Source organism: Tamandua tetradactyla, chromosome 5, assembly GCF_023851605.1.
Source record: "Tamandua tetradactyla isolate mTamTet1 chromosome 5, mTamTet1.pri, whole genome shotgun sequence".
Classification (NCBI taxonomy): Eukaryota; Metazoa; Chordata; class Mammalia; order Pilosa; family Myrmecophagidae; genus Tamandua; species Tamandua tetradactyla.
In genome coordinates this window covers 8,330,962-8,350,823 of record NC_135331.1, presented here as the reverse complement: position 1 = coordinate 8,350,823, position 19,862 = coordinate 8,330,962, and the positions used below count along the sequence as shown (strand labels likewise).

The following is a 19,862-nucleotide window of genomic DNA, read 5'->3' as shown; positions in this document are numbered from 1 at the left end:
GATTTCCCAATTGTTAATATTTTATTACATTTACTCCATTGTCCACTCTCTACACATAAATACTCATTCTCATTAGGCTTTTTCTAAAATTTTTGAGAGCAAGCCACAGATATGGTCCCATTACCCATAAGTTATTCTAGTGTATATGTTTCCCAAAAACAAGGATATTTTTTTACATAACCACCATATAACCCCTCTGGCTTAGAAAATCAAGAAGGAAGCAACAGTCTCATTCATTCCAAACACAGCATTCAAATTTCTGAACAGTTTCTTTTTTCCTTTCTGGGCCAGGATCCTGTTTGGGAATGTAAGTTGCATCTACAACTGGCATTACTTTCTAGGGTGCCCCTTACTGTGGGTCTGTGTGAGGTTCCTTCACTGCTGACCTCGGAGCTTGCGTTCTTGTAGGGACATCCCCACAATGATGCTCCGCCCTGAAGTAGCCTCATCAGAAGGTCGTACTTACAAAGGGTTCACACCCCCAGGAATGGGTTAGGTTTAAGAACATGTTTTTCTAGGGTGCATGTAGCTTCAAAACACCACAAGGGTGATATTTAGAAAACCTAGTGCTCATTACATCCTCTAGTGTCGTTCGTTGCATCTGGGCCCTCTCAGCAGTCAGAGCTGGGGATAAATCTATTTAATAGTATCATACAGTCACATCTCTACACATAGATTTGTGCACCCACACATACATACACGCCCCCGTGTATCTACCTTTCCATCTGTACATATATGGTATAAAACCATGCATTGAAACTATATCCTCCAATTCTAATTATTTTTCTAGACTTCCCTTTTACCATGTTTTAAACTCTCTTTTCTCACAGTGGGAAATCTGGCTCCCATTGTTCTCAGTATATTTAGTGTTAATTGCTCAATTAATTTACTTATTTAGTGTAACCAGTCTCCCAGCCCCATCAGCCATTTCCTCCATCTGCTGTCTCTATGATTGCCTCACCCCCCCACCCCCAACTGCCCTCTGTCCTCTTCTGCTGGGCCCACCTACCTGAACTTCTCTGTCCCAGTGTGCTCCCTGTCCCCAGGGCCCAGGTCTCAGTTCTTGGACTCCTTCTCTTTTCTCTCTACCACTAGGGAGTAAGTACCCCCAGTGTATACATCTCCCAGATGTATATTTCTAGCTTGGACTTCTTCCCCGAACACCAGACTTTTATATCTAACCATCTACTCTGTATCTTCTTTGGAATGTCTGAAAGACATTTCCCACTAATGTCTGAAGTAAACTCTTGATCTTTCCCCCAAACCTGCCCTTTCAGGCTTCTCTATCAGTAAATGGCACATCCATCTTTCTAATTGCTTAGGCCCAAACCTTGGGGTCCTCCTTGACTCTGATTTCTCTCACATCTTCTATCTACTCCATCAGCAGATCTGTTGGTGCCATCTTTTCAGTACAAAGATAATCTGACCTTTTCTCATTGCCACCACCACCATCCTGGTCCCGAGCCTCAGTGCACACCTGCATTGCCTCCGCTTGCTGTAGCTTTCTCCCTGAGCTCCTGCTTCTGCCTTGGCCACTCTCTGTTCTGTTTGCCTCTCAGCAGCCTGAATGATCCCTCTAAATTTACATCTGGGTTATTAACACACCCAGATGTAATACTTAAGAGATTCCAGTGGCCCTGACCCACTCATTAAAAAGTCCATATCCTTACAGTGGGCTGGCCTGGTCACCTCTCTGTCCTTGTCTTACACTGCTCTCCCCTGTCCATCCCTCTTCAGCCTTGTTCTTAAACATGCATCTGCACGAGCTTTTCTTTTTGCGTGAAGGCTCTTCCCAGTAAGCACATGCTTGCACCCTCCCCACCTTCATTTCTTTAGGCTCATATGTCATCTGCTCACTGAGACCTTCCCTAATCATCCTATTAATAATTGCAAAACATCCCTCTCAGCACAATGCTCCTTTCTAGCTTTATGTTTCCTTGTTGCTCTTTTCTTCATCTGATATTATTCGTTTGTCTCTCTCCCTGCCAACTTGAATATAATACTCTTCCTCTCCTCCTACATCAAGGATTTTTTCTCTGATTTGTTTACCTATAACAAAATAGCACCTAGAACAGAGCCTGGCACATAGCCAAGAACCTTTTCAGGTTTATTGTTGGATATTTGTAAATATTTGTTGAATAAATGAATGAACTAACTCTGACAGTGTTTGAGCCTACAGGGTTTTGAAAGTTAATACATGCTGAAGTTACAGCTTCCTTATTTGTTCTTTAGGGTGAAGTCATAAAATGGTATGTGTTTTTAATATCCTTTTGGGGAGAGCAGATTGGCCACAAGGTTAAGAAGATATGTGATTGGTAAGGAAAAGAAGCATTTCATATCATTTATTTATCTTCAGTAACCTCATAATTCTCCTTAACTATTCCTCTCTATCTGAAGAGGAATAGATAGAGGAACTGCTATTTTTTGTTATGTGATGTCTTTACTATAGTACCAAGTATAATAGTCAGGGACATCTAGGGAAATAGAACCAACAGAAGATAATCTGTAAATGTTATGAGATTTTTGTAAGGATTGTCTCACACAGCTGTGGGGATGGGCAAGTCCAAATTCTGTAGGGCAGGTCACAAGCTGGAAAATCTGATAAAGGTTTTCATTGAATTCCCCAGGAGAAACTGGTTGACTGAAGTAGAGGTAGAAATTGTCTCTCTGGCACTGAAATCATCACTTCTCCTTTTAAAGCCTCTAGCTGACTGGACCAGACATCTCTCATTGTAGAAGGCAGTCTCCTCAGTTGATTGTAGTTGCTACCGGTGCAGTCAACTTACTGATGATTTAAGTCCATGAAATAGCCTTACAGTAACAGTGAGGCCAGGGCTTGCTTGTCCAAACAACTGGACTCCTGAACTACATGAACTTAACCTGACACATGAATTTAACCATCATGCTAAGTTCTTAACCTAATTTTTCTTCTCTTGCCAGCATATTATTTAAAGGGATTTCAAAGTAGGGACCACGTTAATTATGCTCTCAGATTTATTTATTTATTTCTTGAGAATCAGTGTTTTGAGATTAATTGAAGAAGGAATCTAATTTTATTATTTGTGTCTTTCATTTACTCTTAGTTAGGTCAGGCTTATCTGTTGTCAGTGGGCACATATTTCATCTTTGGCCAAACATGGTAGGTTTTTTGTTTGTGCCATCTAGAAGCGGGTGTGGCATATGGCAAAGACTATGGCCTGTGGAGCTAGAGGACTGGGTTCAGAGCCTGTCCATGACCACACACTCACTGGGCATACTTGGACAAGTGACTAAGCTTACTCATTAATAATGAGGAAATTTTACTAATATTCCTTATTAGAATAATTGGAACAATAATTTTTCATTGGGATTTTAAGATAAAATGAGACGGTGCAGGTAGAGTGCCTGAGCACAGAGTTAAGCCATCAATAAATGTTGAGCTGTGCTGTGACAAAAATCTGTCTGGGACAGAGCCAAAAGAATCCCCCCTTAGTTTTCTTACACTCATGCAAATTATAGATTGCCTTCTTTCTTGTGAGTGGGGTGGGGCTTAGGTATTTTCTTTGGATCATTGTTTACCAAAGCTTGGTATTCGATCACTGGTGGTATGGAAAGTAACTTTAGGGTTACATGAATGATCTTTTGTAATTTTAATGAATATATTTTTACTTTAGTATAGATGAGAAAAACTATAACCAGCAGAGCAAATCCATGATTCCACAGATATCATTGTTTACGATAAGGCTAGGGTAGGTATTTAATATTCAAAAGTTAGAGCTTACAGAAAAATATTAAGTATGTTATTAAAATATTAAGGTGGTATGGGAATCACTGCAGTCCGGGAGATACAGCTCTATGTCCCCCAGCATATTCTGAGTGTCAAGCTGCCCCTTGACAAAGTGCTGGTCCTGTGAAGTGAGAAAAGGTCAGAAGGGAGAGATTTATCACAGAAAAACATCTGAGCAATTGCTAGGAAAACAGTTTTTTTCCTCCCTTTATTCTTTTTAAATTTGCAGGTAATTATTCTTGTGGTTTTTGGTTTTGTTTTTATGTTCTAAACCTGCTTAATGATTGTCAACCTACGGATATTGGTAAATTCTATGAAGTAGGAATTTGCATTGAGCTTCCAAGAATCTTTGAGGGCAGAATCCAGGAGAGACTTTGGTAAATTAGTTAAATTCAGGAGATGCATGTTGGATACCTGCAAGTAAGGCCTGATCAAGGGCAGGGGCCTGCAGCCACTCCTTTCTCCCAGACGGCAGTTATTAGTCCATTATTTTGCAAGAGAAATGCCTAGGTGGTGAATTGAATATGGCTATAGTTTAGATAAAGCTTTCTCTAGTCATGACCGGTGTGAGACTGTGTTTAATTCTGTCTTCTAGTTATCATTGCCACATTTACCCCTATCCAAATAGTGCTGAGGAGCGAAGAGAGATTCAGGAAGGACTAAATACCCGCATTCAAGATCTTTATACTGTGAGTCAATGGGAAAAAGACCTCCTTACCTGAGGTTGTACACACTGAAGTATCCATTTATTTTCTTTTTTAATATGATGGTGGTAGACAAAGGGGAATGTTTTAGTGAGATTGCAGTGTCACTTACCTCCCTTCTCTTCATGGTAGTTTTATTTAGCAGCCCATTGGAAATCCAGGTAATAATGATGGAACTTTAAAAACTGATTCTCTGGTCATCTTTGATATGTAGGATTGCAGTTCTTAATCATAAAAAACAAGTAAGCCCCATTTAAAATGGTTTCATTTTCCATACACTATTTTAATTTGTGTTTGTACTTAATATTAATTAGGATTCTTGGTGGCAAGAGACAGAAACAGGCTCTGACTCATTTAAGCAAAAGGGAATTTATTGCAAGACTGTGATGGGATGGAGCTGGTGGCTCACAGGGCTTATTGGGGCTGGGGTGGAGCTTGGGGTGGGTGAGAACCCAGGGAGCTCTCTGGAACCTGAAAGCACAGCCACCGCCCCATGACCGGGGCAACCTGGCCTTCATGTTGCCACAGTGACAGTGAATCTGACCATCTCCTGTCCCCTTACGGTAGAGGCAGCCTCCCAAGAGGGAACCTCTGATTGGCTGAGCTCAGGTTCTCTGCCTCCTTCTGTTAGTCCTGGGGGCAGGGACGGCAAGGAATGGCTCCCTTGACTGCCCCGCCTCCCGGGTACCTGGAATTATTCTACCACCAATGGGGGTGGCAGGGATGGGGCTGGGCAGGAGTGGGGTTGGGGTGGGGGAGGACTTCTCCTGAAGGGAGTCAGGGTGTTGGGTGGGCTTACTACACTGAAGGCCCCTGTTTGTTCTTACCAAGGTGCTTCACAAAACTGAGGATTATTTAAGGCAAGTTCTATGTAAAGCTGCAGAGTCTGTGTACAGCCGTGTTATCCAGGTGAAGAAAATGAAGGCCATTTACCACATGCTAAACATGTGCAGCTTTGACGTGACGAACAAGTGCCTCATTGCCGAGGTCTGGTGTCCAGAGGCGGATCTGCAGCAGCTGCGCCTCGCGCTCGAGGACGGCTCGGTGAGTCAGCTGGCTGCTCCGCCTGCCCATAGAGAAATCCGGGCTGCAGAACTGCCCTTAGGAAATGGAAAAATGATAAGGTCAGAGAAATAAAGAAAGTGAAAATTTCATAGAAAGTACTGTATTGACTCTTCTTTTGAACTGAAATTACGGAGTGCTAGTCATTCAATGAAGTATGTGTGTATGTGCATTTTAAAGTTGCTCTTTTGAGTAAGTAATACATTCCCATGGTTAAAAAAAATGCAAAAAATATTAAAAGAGACAGTGAAATGACTTCCTCCTATTCCTGTATCTCATTTATCCAGCCCCTCCGCCAAGGGAGCCACTGTTGTGAGTTTATAGATCTTTGACTTTCTTAAGCACAGCAGTTACGAATATATATTCTTTTTCTTCCCTTTTCTTAATAAAAGGTTATATACTATTCATAAAGTTCTGCACTTTGTTCTTCTTTCTCACTTAGTAAAACTTCCCTTTTCTTTTAAAAAGGTGTTTCCTATTCTACTATATGGATGTTCCATGTTTTTTTTTAACTAGTTCCCTAGTCGTGTAGGTGGTTTCCAGTTTTAGAAATACTATTACGGTTACTAACAGTGTGGCATTTTGTACATGTGTAAATATATCTGCTGATTAGTTCCCAGAAATGGAATTGCTGCATCAATTTTGATACATATTATCAGCCATTAAACTTCTCTTATTACAGTGCAGTTGAGTACCTCTTTGTGTGCTTAAGAGGCTTTTGTTCATATCCTTTGTCCATTTTCTGCATGGTGTTTGTCTTTTTCTTCCTAATTTCTGTCAACTTTATCTGTGATATGAGTAAATATATTTTCCCCAGTTTGTCATTTGCCTTTTGACTTAACTTATGGCATTTCTGTTTGTTTGCTTTGGGTCATACAAAAGTTTTTTGTTAAATGTAGTTGAATTTATCAATCTTTATGGCTTCTGGATTTTGAATCATAGGTTTTCCCCACTCCAAAGCTATAAAATAATTCTCCTGTGTTCTTTTGAGTTTCCTACATTGAAACTCAATCCTTTTTTTTTTTATTGATTTTTAATTTTTTTTAAATACCAGAAAACACCAAAAAAATGCAAACATTTGTAATTTTTGATCATTCCGTTCTACATATATAATCAGTAATTCACAGTATCATCACATAGTTGCATATTCATCATCATGATCATTTCTTGGAACATTTGCATCTATTCAGAAAAAGAAATAAAAAGAAAACAGAAAAAAATTCATACATACCATATCCCCACCCTTCCCCCTCATCGATCACCAGCATTTCACTCTAAATTTATTTTAACATTTGTTCCCCCTATTATTCATCTTTATTCTATATATTTTACTCGTTTGTTGATAAGGTAGATAAAAGGAGCATCAGACATGAGGTTTTCACAATCACACAGTCACATTGTGAAAGCTGTATCATTATACAATTATCTTCAAGAAACATGGCTACTGGAACACAGCTCCACATTTTCAGGCAGTTCCCTCCAGCCTCTCCACTATATCTTGACTAACAGGGTGATATCTATTTAATGTGTAAGGATAACCTCTAGACTCTGTTTGGAATCTCTCAGCCATTGACACTTTATTTTGTCTCATTTTACTCTTCCCCCTTTTGGTCAAGAAGATTTTCTCAATCCCTTGATGCTGAGTCTCAGCTCATTCTAGGTCAATCCTTCTTTTTAATGCAGTTTATTGAGATATATTCACCCGTACCATATAATCATCCAAAAGTGTAAGATCAGTGGTTCATAGTATCATTATATAATTGTGCATTCTTCACCACAATTTTTGAACAATTTTGGAGTAATTCTCATTACTCCAAAAAAAAAATACATATAAGAATAAAAATAAAAATAAAAAAGAATACCCAAAACATTGCCTACCCTTTATCCCTCACTTTTATTTATTTATTTGTTTGTTTGTTTGCATGGGCAGGCACAGGGAGACTGGGTATCAAACCCAGGTCTCTTGTATGGCAGGTGAGAACTCTGCCTGCTGAGCCACCATGGCCCACCCTAGTATTTATTTTTTGTCTTTATTTTTTTACTCATCTGCCCTTTTTTACTCATCTGCCCCTACACTGGATAAAGGGTATCAGCCACAGGTTTCCACAATCACATGGTCACACTATAAAAGCTAGAGTGAAACCCAATTCTTGGCCTTGGAAATAACAGAGATAGCTAGTTCAAATGACGGTTAAGAAAACAAGTTTTTTTAAAAATTTATTTATTAATTAAAAAAATTTAACAAACGAAATAAAACATTAATATAATCAGTAATTCACAATATCATCACTTAGTTGCATATTCATCATTTCTTAGAACATTTGCATCCATTCAGAAAAAGAAATAAAAAGACAATAGAAAAAGAAATAAAATGAAAGCAGAAAAAAAAAGATTATACCTGTTATACCCCTTACCCCTCGCTTTCACTAATTACTAAGGGGAACAAATTTTCACCTGAGATATTTTGTCAGCCACCTTGTCGTACCACCTAATTCTGTTATAACACAAGCATAAAATACTCAGTACTATGAAAGAAGGTAATGTAAACATATAAGTTATTTGGAAGAGGCATTTATTTTAAAGATTCTTATTTATTGAAGTACCATCAGCTTTGAGGGACAAGACTGACTCTTCTGTGTGTTGCTTGTGTGTGTTGCTTTTTAACCATAAACTCCCTTTGTTCAATTCACATGTAGTCCGGGTGGCTGGTTCTGCCGTCCCTGTGCATACAACCTTGTCTTCTGAGGACCACCTATTAAGGCATCAGTGGGCCTCGGCCCCCTGTGTGTAGCTCTTCTCTGTGGCATTGCTCAGTTTCTGGCTCTTCTAATCTCCATTGCTAAGGGTGCTTCACTCTCTGCTGCTGGATTCACTGTATCCTGTTACCTCTGTGCTTCCCTCATCCCTTTCCTGCTCCTGTGTTCGCAAAACCCCTTCCAGTTTCAGCTGCTTCTCTTATGTTGTCTGCCGTTCTTTCCAGGGAACACTTTTTTGGCTATTTTGGAGTGTTCCTTCCACAGGTTTGTCAGGTGCCCCATTGCTTCCTTCGCTGTCCCTGGTCCTGATGCTGATCCATGCAGTCCTTGTAGCTCTCAGTTTGCCCCCACTGGTTTTGGGAATTTGTGGGGACATAGTTTTAAATGTCCTCCATGCGTTTTTGGTTTCACTGTCTAGTTGCTTTGCTTTTCAAGGAGACTCAGTTTCAAAACTGTGCTGCTGCTGGGATTTTCCCAGAATCCCCTTGCATGTGTATGTTTAAAGAAATGTATAATTTGGCTGGAAAACTTACTATTCTGGTTTTGCTTTATTTATTTAAGGTTTTTTTTTCCCCATTATAAATTGATATGTGTTTTAGAAGTCTTGGAAACACTGAAAGAAAAACTAATTTTGCCATACCAGTAAAATTAATGTTGACTCCTAATTTATTCTAATCTTTTTTTTAATTAGTTGATTTTGTAGTTATCTCTAAATTTCTCCTTCTTGAATGTTTTTAAGAGATAAAGTCCTAAATTCCATTTCATGTTGGTGATTCTGGGAATTTCTCCAGAATATAAGCATAAGTACTCACATACATACACAAATATATATGAATGAAATAAAAAAGGTATCCTTCAGTTTCTCCATTCACTTTCCTACCTGCTCAGCTTTGTTCACGCCTGCCCTTCTGCAAGACCACACCCACCCACGGCTGCCCTGGCAGAGTACTTGTCTTCCTGCACTCCTGCTGTGTCTGAACCTCACCAGTGGTGATTAAAGCTTCACCGTGCAGCCACACACACAGCCTTGCACACAACAGGGGCACCGATATTTGTTGCGGGAGTCCTTGGATAGTAAATAACTTGTTTTTTTTTTTCTTTTTTTTTGACATATAGAGAGAGAGTGGTGCTACAATCCCCTCATTTATGAACACAATCCCAACGAAAGAAACACCCCCAACTCTAATCCGCACCAACAAATTCACCGAGGGATTTCAGAACATTGTGGATGCCTATGGAGTTGGGAGCTACAGAGAAGTGAATCCAGGTTCAAAGTCCGAATTTTATTTTTCTTCCGGATTTTATAATCTTTGTATTTTATGTCATTGCTGCTTTTTCTCCACATGAGAATATAATAGATATTTGAAAAAATAATGTTCCTATTACTGTTTAATTATCTTATCTTATTTAGTTTAAACTTCTAAATTTAACCTTGTAATTCTAGCTAGAATTCTTGAGAAAGTTAAGTTCATTATTTACTGTTGGGTTGTAATTAACTAAAATTTTCTGCATTTGCAAAAAATATATATATATATTTTTTCTGCATTTGCTATAAACCAGAAATCTCTCACCCCTTGTTTTCCTTGTAGCGCTTTTCACGATCATCACTTTCCCCTTTTTATTTGCCGTGATGTTTGGAGACTTTGGACATGGCTTTGTGATGTTCTTATTTGCTCTCTTGTTGGTGTTAAATGAAAATCATCCCAGACTAAATCAGTCCCAAGAGGTAAAAATATAAATATTCATTTTATCTAGTTGGGGAACGTTAATAGTGATTGTCTTCTGCTTGGCCAGAAAAGAGCTATTTCTTAAATGGTATTTTTGGTGATAACTAGAATTGACGCGATGGAGATGTAGAGCTGAGTGGTGTATCTTCTCTGTCACATGGGCTTGTTTAGTGAGAAGCCTTGGATAAGAAATAGATAAGATGCCAAAACTAGTTTTTGTCCTATGAGTGCACTTTTCCAGTAGTCCCATTTTGATTATCATGCTTTGCTTTTCACAGATCATGAGAATGTTTTTTAACGGTCGCTACATCCTCTTGCTCATGGGCTTGTTCTCGGTGTACACCGGCCTCATCTACAACGACTGTTTCTCAAAGTCAGTAAACCTTTTTGGCTCCGGGTGGAATGTGTCCGCCATGTACAGCTCAAGTCAAGCTCCCGAGAAGCAGAAGAAGATGGTTCTTTGGAAGTAAGTGTTGTGTTCTTGAAGCCTTTTGGACAGCTGCCTTACTCCTCTGCGCGGCGGGCCTCTCACTCTGCTTCTCGTGACAGTGACAGCGTGGTGAGGCGCAGCAGGGCTCTGCAGCTGGACCCCGTCGTTCCCGGAGTGTTCCAAGGCCCTTACCCCTTTGGCATTGATCCCGTGAGTGTTCTTTTTTCCTGCCGTTATCTTCACTTTTTCCTGAGATACTACAAAGTTTCAGCTGTCGCAGCGGTTTCTCAGACAGTTGGCACTGTTCCCCTGGTCATTCTGCAGGGGGAAAGCAGTGTGGGTGGGTGACCATTTCCTGGAGGTGGGTTTCTAGACGCTGACGGGAGCCGTGGAAAGCGAGGCCAGTGCCTAGGAGACTTCTCAGTCTCAGTTCACAAGAGAGATGTGGCTACATTCTGCCATGTTTTCTTATCTCTTTTACTCTACTGAAAAGGACACCTCAGGAGCCATTACATGTAGGTTGTTTTAAAAATTTTTTCTTTATAATAAATATGTGAATTACTTTCTACCCTTTGATCTAGAAAGAAATAGCACAGAATTTTAGAGCTAAAAGGGGCTTTGTGTTATCATGGTGCTTCCTGAGGTGGTGATTTGAAATGGGAAGAGCGTTTGGAGAAGGAAAACAAAGAAGTGGCTCCAGCGTACCTGGACTCCTGCCCTTTCCCCAGTGCATGGAGGGAAGCTTAGTAGGCTGGGTCCTATAGGGTGAGGCATCTGATCCCAGGCCATACAGGGCAGTGTTTCGGCAGGTGGTTAGGTGTCTTCTGAGGGAATCTCATCTTCAAAGGGGAGGTTAGAAGCAATCTCAAAACAGTTTGGAAGGATGTGGAAGTAATTGTGTAGCAGTAATGAAGACAAAACACTGAATGAGAAAATGTCTAACATTCCTTAATCTGAGCTCCCCACGTACAAAGTTGCTCTTAGTTCTGTTCATTGTCATCTCTAAACATAATCTGTTTAATTTATTATTGTAGCTTTCAGTGCCCTCCGTCTCTCCCCAGTGGTAACTGCCAAGCTGCCAAACTCTCATTACTCTGCCTTCCTTCTATACGTGCATCCCTAAACAGACTTTGGACTTCTATATATGGATGGAATTTTTTTTTAAAGGTCTGTGGCCCTGATTTAAGGAAATACATGCTTCCCAGACTAAAGGCATTAAAAAAAAAAACAGTCTGAATATTGTTTTCGTTTTAAATCTAGAGTGCCTTCAGATTTAAGACGGGCACTTTCTTGAGTATTACCTATTTATTCTAAGGCAGATTAAGAAAGTTAAAAGTTTCATTTTCTGTTTTGTTGTGTTTTTAGATTTGGAACTTGGCCACAAATCGCCTCACTTTTCTAAACTCCTTCAAAATGAAAATGTCTGTAATTTTAGGAATTATTCACATGACTTTTGGAGTCATTCTGGGAATATTTAATCACTTGTAAGTACAGGTTTCTTTTTTTTAGCAATATTCATAAACCGAAACTTTGGTATTTCTTGACCGTTACTTCTTGTTGGTGGAATGTATTGATAAAAGCTAGCTAATATGATAGTACATTGTTTTATGTGATTCTGTTTGCATTACGTAGTTTTTTGAATGAATTGTGTCACTAATTCATTCAAACAACAGATATTTATTTGGCACATAGTATGTGCCAAGCACTCTTCTGGGCTTCAGGGATTCAAAATTTGGAACAGAAAAAATTCTGCCCTTATGTAACTTACATTCAAGGAGGGGAGACATGCAGCATGTAACTTCCTGCTTGTATCCAGAAGTGATTTTTGTCATAATTCGTTTATTTTAGAAATTAGAAAATCTTTTGTTTGCTTGTCTATTAGAACTTAAGAAAGTGCATCATTTTTCTCTAACTAGGTCTTGTAGTGATACAGTCAGTCATTTTTGCTGTTTGGCGTCTGCTCTCTTCATGGTTATATCTGAAATACTAGTTATGAGTCGTCATAAGACATACGTTATGCTAAGATAGATTTTTTTTCTGTCACAGAGAAGTTAAGATTAGTTTAGTCTTTATTTTTTGTCTTAGTCCAGTCTTATTTGTGGGTTGATTGATCCCTTTTTTCTTCTAGGCATTTCAGGAAGAAGTTCAATATTTATTTGGTTTCCATCCCAGAACTTCTCTTCATGCTCTGCATCTTTGGATACCTTATATTTATGATTGTCTATAAGTGGCTGGTTTATTCAGCAGAAACCTCCAGAGTTGCTCCTAGTATTCTGATTGAATTTATTAACATGTTTTTATTTCCAGCGAGTGAAACAAGTGGCCTTTATCCTGGGCAGGTGAGTAATCCTCTTTTCTACCTTTGTGAATGCTCAGAAGTTCTCCTCGTAACCTTTTTATTTTGGTGAGTGGAAGAGGAAAGGTGCTTTCTGCAGACTTTCTGGGAGTGTGGAAGGCCCTTTTTTTTCTTGGCATGTTGTCAGAAGCAGTGGCTGGTCCTGCTCTGAATGCTGAGCTGCTGGAGGCTCTGCTCAGGCGGCATAGACTCTGCTGCTCAATAGCCGTCATACCTGGTGGGAAGAGAATGTGTACCATGGTGGAGGGTTCCTGGAAGTTGCCTAGTCCCCTTGTTTTCCAGCTACTTTAGAATTGACCTCTGACTCAGCCATGTCATCTGACAACCGGCATGTGGGCCCCAGCACACTGGCCTCTCACAAGTGGCTTTCCTGTAATCGTCTGTTTGTGGATGCCACCTGCGTCCGCAGTGCGGCTGGGTGGCTAAGAGTGTGGGTGCTGAGGGCTCCCCGCCCTGCTGGGAGTCTCCCCCTGCCACTGCCTTGAGTTGGAACTTTGAACAAATTACTTGACTGTGCCTAAATTTCCTTCTGAGATGAAAATAGGACCTGATTCATAGTATTGAGTTACTAGGTCCAGCATGCTTAGAAGAGTGCCTGACACATACCAAATACTCAGTAAACATAATCTCTTAAAAATTTTTTTAACTTTTTAAGTTGTAAAATATATATACAAAGCAAAGAAATTAAAAAGCAATAATTTTCAAACCTCACTTCAGTAAGTAGTTATAGAAAAGATCCCAGAGTTTGTCATGCGCAACCATTCCACCTTCTCAGATTTTTCCTTCTAACTGCTTTAAAACATTGGAGTCTAGAAGGGATGTTAATATAGTGATTTAGCAGTCATACTCATTTGTTAAATCCTGTTTTCTCTGTTGTACCTCCTCCTTTTCCTTTTATCTTTTTCCCAATCTGTAGGGATCCTTGGGCAATGTTCCTTCTGACTTTTTCATGTTGAGAAGTGATGTCCACACTAAAGGATAGGGGGATGTAATCAATTGGTAATCTTGGAGAGGCTGGTCCCTCTGGGTTTTGGGTTTTGTTTTACTTAGGATCCTTCTGGGAATTATAGGTTCCAGGAGAGCAGACTCAGTGCGTGAAACCTTTACTGAGTTTCAGTTCGAGTCCAACGTGTTCTTGAGTCAAAAGGAGTGACCTTCATTGGGATTTAAGCAAACCATGGCTATTAACACTACCTAACTGAAGCTTGTATAAGAAAAGCCTCCAGAATAGCCTCTTGACACTATTTGATCTCTCCTGGCCACTCATGCCTTATTTATTTCACTTCTTTTTCCTCTTTTGGTCCAGAAGATGTTGTCAGTCCCACAGTGTCAGAGTCAGACTCATCCCCGGGATCTATGCCTCACGTTGTCAGGGAGATTTTCACCCCTGAATGTCATGTCCCATGTAGTGGGAGGGTAATGATTTTCCTTGCAAGAGCTGGGCTTAGAGATACAGAGGCCATATCTGAACAGCAAAGCAGCTTCTGGAAGCAACTCTTAGGCCTCGTTATGGGTAGAATACATTATCTTTTATTGTAATTATGTTAAGGGTAACTGTGCTGGGCAAGTAGCTGGCAGGTACTTCCTGGCTGGAGGACAATGGTGATGACCTTGTGCATTGCCTTGTACCATGTGTGCAAGAACATAAGAAATCCTCTCCAGGCCTAGTATCAGAAGTTGTGTTTCTCCTGAACTGTGTTTACCTTTTTTTTTTAATCTTAACCCTGTGAATGGACCTTTTTTTTTTTCACATTCCATTGATGGCTAGAAAATTTTAAATCAGATTTGAAGCTCAACTGACAGAACCACGGCCTTCGTTTATGAGCTGCATATTTGCATTCTTTTCTTTCTCTTTTTTTGGCTTTTAAAAGGGAGAATTTAATGACTTGCTAGTTTACAGTTCTAAGGCCGAGAAAATGTCCCAATTAAAGCAAGTCTATAGAAATGTCCAATTTAAGGCATCCAGGGAAAGATACCTTGGTTCAAGAAGGCCGATGAAGTTCAGGGTCTCTCTCTCAAGTGAGAAGGCACATGGTGGACACAGTTAGGGCTTCTCTCTCGGCTGGAGGGCACGTGGTGAATACAGCATCATCTGCTAGCTTTCTCTCCTGGCTTCCTGTTTCATGAAGCTCCCCGGGAGGCGTTTTCCTTCTGCATCTCCAAAGGTCACTGACTGGTGGACTCTCTGCTTCGTGGTGCTGCAGCATTCTCTGCTCTCTCTGAATGATATTTGCATTCTTCTTTTTGAACTTTTATTCCTATTTCTTCTGTACATGATTTTTTAAAGTTGTATTTCATCTTTATTTTACTGAAACTTTGTAGAATGTAGGGTATAAATAAATACCTAGAGGAGTTCAGTGGGATATAGGTGCTATTGTCTGAAGGATGGAGGGAGGGGAACTATCTTTCAAAAGCACCTACTGCGAAACCTGAAAGTGTGCTTTCATGAATTATTCTTTAAATTTTCAACAGTGGCCCACAGGGGAGGGGCTTCTTCCCTGTTTTGTGATGATGATGGTGGCGAGGGCAGGCCTTGTCCCTCGACACCAGCAGGACTGGAATCTGGCCCAGCTCTGCCTGACTCTGCAGCTCAGGGTCTCTGATCCAGCCCTGCCTGTGCCCCCCACCCCCTTTCTAAGGATTTCAAGAGGTGGGTTGTGCTGGTGTGCATTATGAGATAATTACAGACAATACTCCCTAGTACCTGAGTAGTGCACATTACTCTGGGAACCTGTTTTTAACATGGGATGGCGACAGAGACATTTTTGACATGGAGAGTGCAATGCCAGGGCCCTCATTTTCATGTCCATCTTTCAGGACCTTTAAAATCACACATTGCAGTGGCTTTGTCAGCATGGATGTGTTTTGCTCTTGAATTTATTTTATTTTTTGCATAGGCAGGCACCAGAAATTGAACCCGGGTCTCTGGCATGGCAAGCAAGAACTCTGCCTTCTGAGCCACCATGGCCCACCCTGAATTTGTTTTTAAGTTTCTTCAAATCCCTCTTTAAAAAAAATGTTTTTGGCTTTGTTCTGTTGTATTTCAGTATTTTTCACATGTGGAAGTAAAATCTGTTTACCACTTGCTCATTTTCCTCAAGTAGTTTTCACAGTAAAAAAGAAAATTAAAACCAAGAATAGAAAAAAGTATTCTGTTTAATGTTTGTATTTTCTCACTTACAGTATTTTCAGAAAATTATTAGTTGAAGATTTGATTCTATTTAAATTTTCCTAAAAATTCCTTACTGGTCTAAACAAAATATAATTTCATTACTATATCATTAATATTCTTCATTAATTTTAGAACTTGGCTATGAGTTTAGAAAAAGGGCAATTGAAAAATACAGTTAAAAAATTTTGGTAGCATATATGACAAAATTTTTTATTTAAACCATTTTATAGTGTACAATTCAGTGGCATTAACTACATTTACAGTGTTGTGCTACTATTGTCACCAACCATTACCAGAACTTTTCCATCAACCCAAACAGAAACTCTGTCCTCATTAGGCAGTAATTCTCCATTTTCCCTCCTGCAGTCCCTGATAACCTGTACTTTACTTTGTGTCTGTATGAATTTTCTTATTCTAGATAATTCATGTAAGTAGAACCATGCAGTACTGACAAATATAATTTGGCTTACATTTATTTTATGTTCCTTGTTAGTAAGTAAAGGAACATCTTATTTTTAGTAATTTAATCAACCACAGTAATGATACCGTGTTAGAGTGTCTTTGCATTAATTGATTTTACCCCTTCTGCACTAATAGGAGCATGTCCAGAGACTGTTGTTAGTTGTCACAGCATTGTCTGTTCCAGTTCTCTTCTTAGGAAAACCACTCTTTCTGTTGTGGCTACACAATGGGCGGAGTTGCTTTGGAGTGAGCAGAGTAAGTATTAGTTTGGATACATTTGTGTAAATTGTTAGCCAACTCTATTTTTAGTTATAAAAGTATAGACATAGAAAACACGTTAGAGCATTCTAGTCTCTTGATTTAAAGCCAAATCTTCCTTAGTGTAGAACCTTGATGTTGCCTGTTGTACAGAAGCTAAATGCAAGGAGCCTGCAGTATTCAGACCCTGCTTCAGGGAACAGCAACTCTATTGGAAGTTTTAACTAAACCGTTCAATACAGCTTGTTATAATTAAAAGGTTTTTTCCTTATTGCCTCTTGATTTTTTTCTTTAAAGTGTGTTTTATTTAAATAATCTAACTCAGTTATAGAAAATGTGGAAAATATAGAAAAACATGTTCTTAAGTCCCACTAAAAACATCCACAAATACCGTTTTCTTGAATTTCTTTATAGATTGTTCCCTTGTGCCTCTAGTGCTTCATTTTCTTTTAACACACCTTTTTTATTCCCAAAGAGCTGACTTGTTAAGAGAAACAAAGGGGCTGTACCATTGGTTTTGTCACAGCCATGTCATTTTAAAGGCATTGATTCTGTCCTCTTTTGGTTGTTGGCAGAGTGGTTATACACTTGTAAGAAAAGATAGCGAGGAAGAAGTTTCTTTGCTGGGAAGCCAAGATATAGAAGAGGGACATAACCAAATGGAAGACGGATGTAGAGAAGTGACAAGTGAGGAGGTAATTTTTCAATTACTCCTGATAAAATTAGATATGCCAACTGAGCTTTTATAGAGATGACTGTTATGATAAAAATGATAATTTGTAATCTAAGATATGAAAACCGTTAATCAGATTTCCATATGCTATTTTGGTAATAAAATTGGCATCATAAGAGTTTTGGGTCAGTATTTCATTGCTTCACTTTTACAGTGGGACTTATATGATATTAAGTGATTTAAGGTGCCACGAACTTTGCTTTCAAAAGAGTCCTCTGTCAGTCAGTACTTTCTCATAGTTGCAAGGAATAGACTCATTTCACATTGGCTTCAGAGGGAAGTTTACTAGCCTCATGTCAGGACAAAAATTGGTCTCAAGATGACTGACTAGTTCCTGGATCTCCAACTCCAAATGGCCTTGGTTGGTCTTCTCTTTACAAGTGTGTTTTATATACTTAAACCACTTGGCCTTAAGATGTTGAAACCATGGCCATGGCTAGTTTGGGGCTTATTTTCTTCAGTCTTTCAATCAGGGAGGAAGACATCTCGTCACTTGCTAAATTACTGTTAGGGAAAACCACTAAACTTCTGTGAGTGGCCTGGTTTGGATCACTTGCCTTCCTTGGGCCAGTGACTATGGCTAAGGGTACAGAGTTAGAGTGGGCAAGAAGTAGATCCCCCAGAAGAAGGGGGCAGACAAATCAGAACATATCTGCTACTCTGGTCTGTTTAATTTTTTTAGAAATTTTATTTGGTCATTTAACAAGGTCTAAATAAATTTCTTATAATCTACACTTTGTAATTATGTAATCTAGTGTTTTAGTTTGGAATCATTAGTAATTTCTTAGGATTGTAGAAAAACAAAAAAGCAGAGCTGGGAAAAGTGTTGGAGTCATCTTGCCCAGAGTTTACAGCTTTTTGCTATCAGGGACCCTTTCAAGACCCTCATTGGGATGTGTAAGGGTTTTGGCAGTTGTGACATTATAAATCTTCTAGTCTAGCCGCTAAGTTCACATATAAGAAATGGAAGCTGGGGGAAGAAGAGGGGTGATGGGTGAAAATGTGGGGCCCTCACTAGATTATTTGGGTAGTGGCAGAGCTGTTAGTAAAACTCAAATCTTGTGATTCACTGTACCACACACTCCACGTGTTCTCATCAGTAATCCAGAAGCCTTTTCTTTCATTTTAACCCTGGAAGTGGAATAAAACTTTAACTTGTGGAAATATGTACATTATTATAATGAATCTAATACATGTTATATAATCTCTCTCAGTTTAATTTTGGAGAAATATTAATGACCCAAGTAATTCATTCCATCGAATACTGTCTGGGATGCATCTCCAACACTGCTTCCTACCTGAGGCTCTGGGCGCTCAGTTTGGCTCATGCACGTAAGTGTTTGCTTAAACTCCCAAACTGTGTGCTCAGGCACCCCGCAGGCTGTGGTGACCTCACAGGGGGCACTGTGGCATATTTTAAATTTTCCAGGGAAGCACAGCACCATCTTTTGAGGACTATATGAACTAGTACTATGAACTACTTAATGAAGGTAACTCTTGGGTATTTGTTTTGGCCTAGGGGTGCTCTGACAAAAATTTATGAGACACTAAGTGCTTCAAGAACTGAGAAAGCAAAAAAAAAAAAGAACTGAGAAGGCTTGGGATCCTTTAGTGTAGATACTTTAAAACTCTCTGCTCTTACCATTGTTGTTTTTATTACCATTATTTATTCAATTGTGCCTTACCAAGTATGAATATTAAGTTATGTTAGGTTAGCTTGAAAACAGTGCTCATGAGTAGTGTGGCTTGTAGGCAGTCCTCCCTTTGCATGGCCCTGAATGCACAAATTTCAGTTATCATAGTTTACATGTATAACACAAGTCCCCGACCACATGGTTCAGTTTCAGCTAACAAGGTATATTAATTGTGAGTAAGTGCATTAAGTCCCAACTTTGCTGCCAGGCTTTCAGCCCACAGATCACTGGGTAAACAGCATGCATGCTTTGTGATCAGTATTGTCACTTCTTTCCGTGTCGGTTGGTGATTGGCTGCTGTGCATCTCCCCAGTTTATGTGCCAACAGTAAAGTATGCTGCCATGTTGCCTCCTTGTCTCCCAATGATAGACCCATGACGATTTTTGAAAAAATGAATTATCAAAAGAGGGAGTGGGCCAACACAGATGAAAGTACAGCTGTGATGTGAAGCTGATCTAGTCTTAGGAGAGTATGATGGTTTACCAAGGCACGATAGGATGTGTGTCTGCATCCTTAGTTATACAAGAAGACATCAAGCCTGTTCCAACTATCCTTGACAGGTGTTCTTAGAAAAAAATAAAACACTTCAATACTCAGTGTTTCTAAAGTTTTAAAATATTACTATTTTTAATTTTCCTATGTAAGCAAGAGAATATTTAATGTTTTGACAAAAGATTTTAAAGGTCATGGAACAATCATAATTTCCCCCATCCATTAGGGATGCTTGGCAGGAATTTGGCT

General features: G+C 39.5%; 1 protein-coding gene across 5 annotated transcripts in view; it reads left to right on the top strand.

The window, feature by feature from the left end:
* Positions 1 to 19,862, top strand: part of ATP6V0A2 (ATPase H+ transporting V0 subunit a2) — a 43,246-nt gene that overhangs the window by 19,144 nt on the left and 4,240 nt on the right. For all 5 annotated transcript variants that reach the window (XM_077159601.1, XM_077159602.1, XM_077159599.1 and 2 more), the window contains 12 exons: positions 2,233 to 2,315; positions 4,362 to 4,455; positions 5,302 to 5,514; positions 9,405 to 9,555; positions 9,878 to 10,014; positions 10,294 to 10,481; positions 10,565 to 10,655; positions 11,811 to 11,929; positions 12,574 to 12,784; positions 16,571 to 16,690; positions 17,269 to 17,388; positions 18,641 to 18,758. In XM_077159601.1, coding sequence (XP_077015716.1) covers positions 2,233 to 2,315; positions 4,362 to 4,455; positions 5,302 to 5,514; positions 9,405 to 9,555; positions 9,878 to 10,014; positions 10,294 to 10,481; positions 10,565 to 10,655; positions 11,811 to 11,929; positions 12,574 to 12,784; positions 16,571 to 16,690; positions 17,269 to 17,388; positions 18,641 to 18,758 — 1,645 coding nt within the window. The remainder of the gene's footprint in view (positions 1 to 2,232; positions 2,316 to 4,361; positions 4,456 to 5,301; positions 5,515 to 9,404; positions 9,556 to 9,877; positions 10,015 to 10,293; positions 10,482 to 10,564; positions 10,656 to 11,810; positions 11,930 to 12,573; positions 12,785 to 16,570; positions 16,691 to 17,268; positions 17,389 to 18,640; positions 18,759 to 19,862) is intronic.